Source organism: Talpa europaea (genome assembly GCF_964194135.1).
Source record: "Talpa europaea genome assembly, chromosome: 13".
Lineage (NCBI taxonomy): Eukaryota > Metazoa > Chordata > Mammalia > Eulipotyphla > Talpidae > Talpa > Talpa europaea.
In genome coordinates, this window is record NC_140080.1 from 44,008,493 (window position 1) to 44,012,514 (window position 4,022).

The 4,022-nt window shown below is 40.9% G+C and overlaps 1 protein-coding gene across 1 annotated transcript; it reads right to left on the minus strand.

Moving 5' to 3' along the window:
- Positions 1-464: 464 nt before the first annotated feature.
- LOC311183392 (olfactory receptor 2L13-like) lies at positions 465-1,496 on the minus strand (the record flags this gene model as incomplete). Its single annotated transcript, XM_084252745.1, has 1 exon — positions 465-1,496. The coding sequence occupies exon 1, from the start codon at positions 1,479-1,481 to the stop codon at positions 465-467; it is 1,017 nt and encodes a 338-aa protein (XP_084108871.1). The 5' UTR covers positions 1,482-1,496.
- Positions 1,497-4,022: the final 2,526 nt, after the last annotated feature.

Sequence of the window (4,022 nt, forward strand, 5' to 3'; positions counted from 1 at the left end):
AATAAAAATAAAGGCCAAAGGTGTATGGGGTGAGAGGACTCACCAGAGACAGAGTGGGGAACAGAACAGGCAGATAGACTGAAGTGAATTGCTGAGGGGAGCAGCGAGCAAGTCAGGAGAGGTCTGCTGTGCTACCTGGGTAGCTCCCTGACTAGGGATCAAACTCACCCTGCAGAGTCTACAAACAGCTACACAGCGTTGTGCTCAAACCCTTGTGCCACCAGGGAGGCCCTCGTACATATAATGTTAAAATCTATAATTAACAACAAATATATTGATATAAATATTTATTAAATGGATTGAAAATCAATTACTTTTTAGATTAATTACACTTTTAAGTCATGGCGGCTAGAAAATACTAAATTACATAGATGGCTCACTTTGCATTTCTATCAGACAGTGAGGCTCTAGGATGTTCTACTTAAAATGGAAAGATAAATAAAGGTGATTTAGAACAGCCATGATTATTCCTTTTTGGAGAAGAATAATGGAAACACTCTTGTCATGGCCCCCAGGACTTCCTTATTCCTCAGGCTGTAGATAATGGGATTGAGCATGGGGGTCAGAATGGTGTAGAATACCGCCAAAATCTTATCTTCTGCTGGGGAGCGAAGATTCTTCGGCCTGAGATAAGTATACATAAAAGGTGCATAGTAAAATGTCACCACAGTTAAATGTGTGGAACAGGTGGTAAAGGCCTTCTTTCTTCCCTCTTTGGAGCGCATATGGTAGACAGCAAAAAGCACACGACAATAGGAAGCAGTGATTCCAAGGAAAGGAATGAGGAGAAATAAAATTGTGCTCACAAAAACCAAGTTTTCATAAACCCAGGTATCTGCACAAGCCAGGGGCATCATGCTTGGGATATCACAGAAGAAGTGATCAATATCCCTGGATTGGCAGTATGGGATACGGAGGACGTAGACCGTGTGTGCAAAGGAGTTGGTGATCCCCAAGATCCAAGATCCTGTTATCATCTTCACACATATTATTTTACTCATGCGGATGGGATAATGGAGGGGGTGGCAGATGGCCACATATCGGTCATAGGCCATAGAAACCAGGATTAAACCTTCAGAACCTGCCATAGTTCCAAAGAGGAAGCACTGAATCCCACATCCCAGGAAGGAAATGGTTTTCTGACCAGAGAAGTAGTTGAATACCATCTTGGGGACAGTGTCAGAGATGGACATCAGGTCCATGAGGGAGAGCTGGCTGAGGAGAATGTACATTGGAGTGTGAAGCCGGGGATCCAAGTGTATGAGGTGAATCATAGTTGAATTTCCCAGAGAGGCAAGAAAGAATATGAAGATGATAAGGAGTAAGAGAAGCAAGCCAGTTTGATTTGGGGGAAACAACCCCAATAAAATGAAATCATTGGATGTTTGATTCCATTTCTCCATGAAAATTTTCTTTTTATTGAACATCCTTGAAAAAAAAATTAAAAAGTCAGTAAAATGAAAGAAACAAAGCAGTTGCATAAAAAGGAACTCTGACTTCATTAATGTTAGTTAAGATTTAATTGGTTTTCAATGAATTTACAGCTTTCAGTGAATCCTTTCATCAGCTAAATTAATGCACCTGAAGAAGCTTTCTCTACTTGCAATTCAGCAAGTGTCTTTTAAGTTGAAAGCTTAGTATAGCAGACAGCAGAGTAACAATACCACTAAAGCATTCCTCCCTAAATAACTCATGCCCAGGGACATAACCTTTGATTTATTGAGGCAGAGAAATGGTTGTGTTCCTCAAGGGACAGTAACTTCACATGCACACTTAAAGGATAACGGACACAATAGGGCCTCCCTGGCGGTGCAGCGGGTTGAGCGCCATGCTGTGAAGCCCATCTGCAGCCTTTGCAGTGCCAGTTCGATTCCCAGCCAGTCAGGGAGAAGCCCACATGGCGCAGCAGACCTCTCCTGCCTTGCCTGCTGCTCCTCTCAGCAGTGTCTTCGGTGTGTCTACCTGTTTGGCTTCCTGCTCTGTCTCTGGTGAATTCTCTCACCCTTCCGCACTTCGGACTGTACCCCAGTTCTTGTCTAAATAATCTTTAAAAAAAGGCACATACAACTCCAAATATTTCTGTATAAATCCTAAATCCTGCATCACTTTTCCATTTACTGTTTTTAAATGGCCTTATTTCAGTTCAAGTGACCTCATTCAGTAAGTAAACCTTAATTTCCTGCCTTTCCTATTTGACCAATTTTTGCTTTCCCAATAGTGTGCCCACTACCCCTAATCACTCTTCTTTTTTTTTTTTTTTAAGATTTATTTATTTATACGAGAACCAGGGTACAGGCCAGATGTGCAGGAGGGTGAGAGGATTCATCAGAGACAGAGTGGGAAACAGAACAGGCAGACCAACGAAATACGCTGTGCTGAGGGGCACAGCCGGCGAGACAGGAGAGGTCTGCTGTGCCATATGGGACCCTCCCCATCTGGCCAGAATTGAACTGGTGCTACAGAGGCTGTGGACATCTTCACAGCGCTGTACTCAACCGCCTGTGCCAGCGGGGGAGGCGCCCTAATCACTGTTCTTGAACTGCAAATCCATTCCATGCTCTTTAAAATCCTCTCTAATATAGAATATTATGGGGACATTCTCTATTCTATTATGATGTTTTCAATTTCTGATGACCTAGAACCCCAGTAATGTTTGCAGATGATCAGCAGCATCTTCTTTTCTTTATGTAGATGAATTATTTGTGAAAAGCATCACAGATTATGGATTCTGTATACATTTGATGTTAATGCTTCATGTGAGGATTATCTTCAATAATTGCACATGTTTTGTCATGACTCATGGCTGTGATAGCAGGGTGTCTAGCAATCAGTATTCTGACCCATCATAGCTTTTACTGTGGTTCTGATACAGGAATATCTGTGCAATGGCTGCATTTTTTTTTTTCAGATTGTCTAACTTAATTTTTTAAGTTTTCCTTTTATCCTAGAGTTGTCCTGATTTAAAAAAAAATGTTGTTAATTATCAGTGCATATCAGGCTATTATTTCACCCATTCAGTGATATGGTCATTCATGATGAAATGTTATTTCTCTTCTGCCTCACACAGAAAGTATCATACCACTGCTCAAACCTTTTATCTGACTGATGAAGTGAACAAAGTTTTGATTTATAAAAAATTAATATGATGACTTAGCTGATAAATCCTGACCAGTTCAGTTCAAGTATTAGTCTCTAGTATATTTAGCCAGGTTAAGAATTTTCCTCATTGTTTGATTGAGTCTGGGTTGAAAAATCAGGAGACAAACAGAAATAACAATTCATGCTGGGAACTGATTTTCCAACAGGAAATACTGAACAAATAGTCCCAACTCTCGGCTGATGAGTACTATGTTTACAAGACACTTGTTTGTATACTCTGCTGGCTCATTTTTTGTACATAGATGAATGCTCTCAGTACCATATATATTGATGATAATTATAACAACTATTTTGCTGGCCAAATTTTAAAATGGCTTAATGCTAGGTCATAGAATAGGATCCTGTAAATCTAGATCTTAATGTTTTTAGATCCTGGGCCAAAGGAGCTAGATCTCAAGATTTATTTCCATTGTTGATCTTTGGATCTATTTGTTCAGTTTGAAAACATATTTTTTTAAAGATTTATTTATTCATGCATACAAGAACCAGGGTACAAGCCAGATGTGCATGAGGGTGAGAGGATTCACCAGAGACAGAGTGGGGAACAGAACAGGCAGATTGACCAAAACACACTGCTGAGGGGAGCAGTGAGTGAGGCAGGAGAGGTCTGCCGCGCCATGTGTGTATCTCCCTGGCTGGAGGGATCGAACCAGTGCTGCAGAGGCTATGGACAGCTTCACAGAGCTATGCTCAACCCACTGCACCACCAGGGAGGCCCCAAAACGTATTTAATGCTGAAGTTAATGAGTCACCCTATCCTTTCTTGAATTAAACAGATAATATTTTTCTGGTGACTACAATTTTATCCACATTCATGTCTCCTTTTATCATAAGAATCATATTGCAGGGTGCCTCCCTGGTGG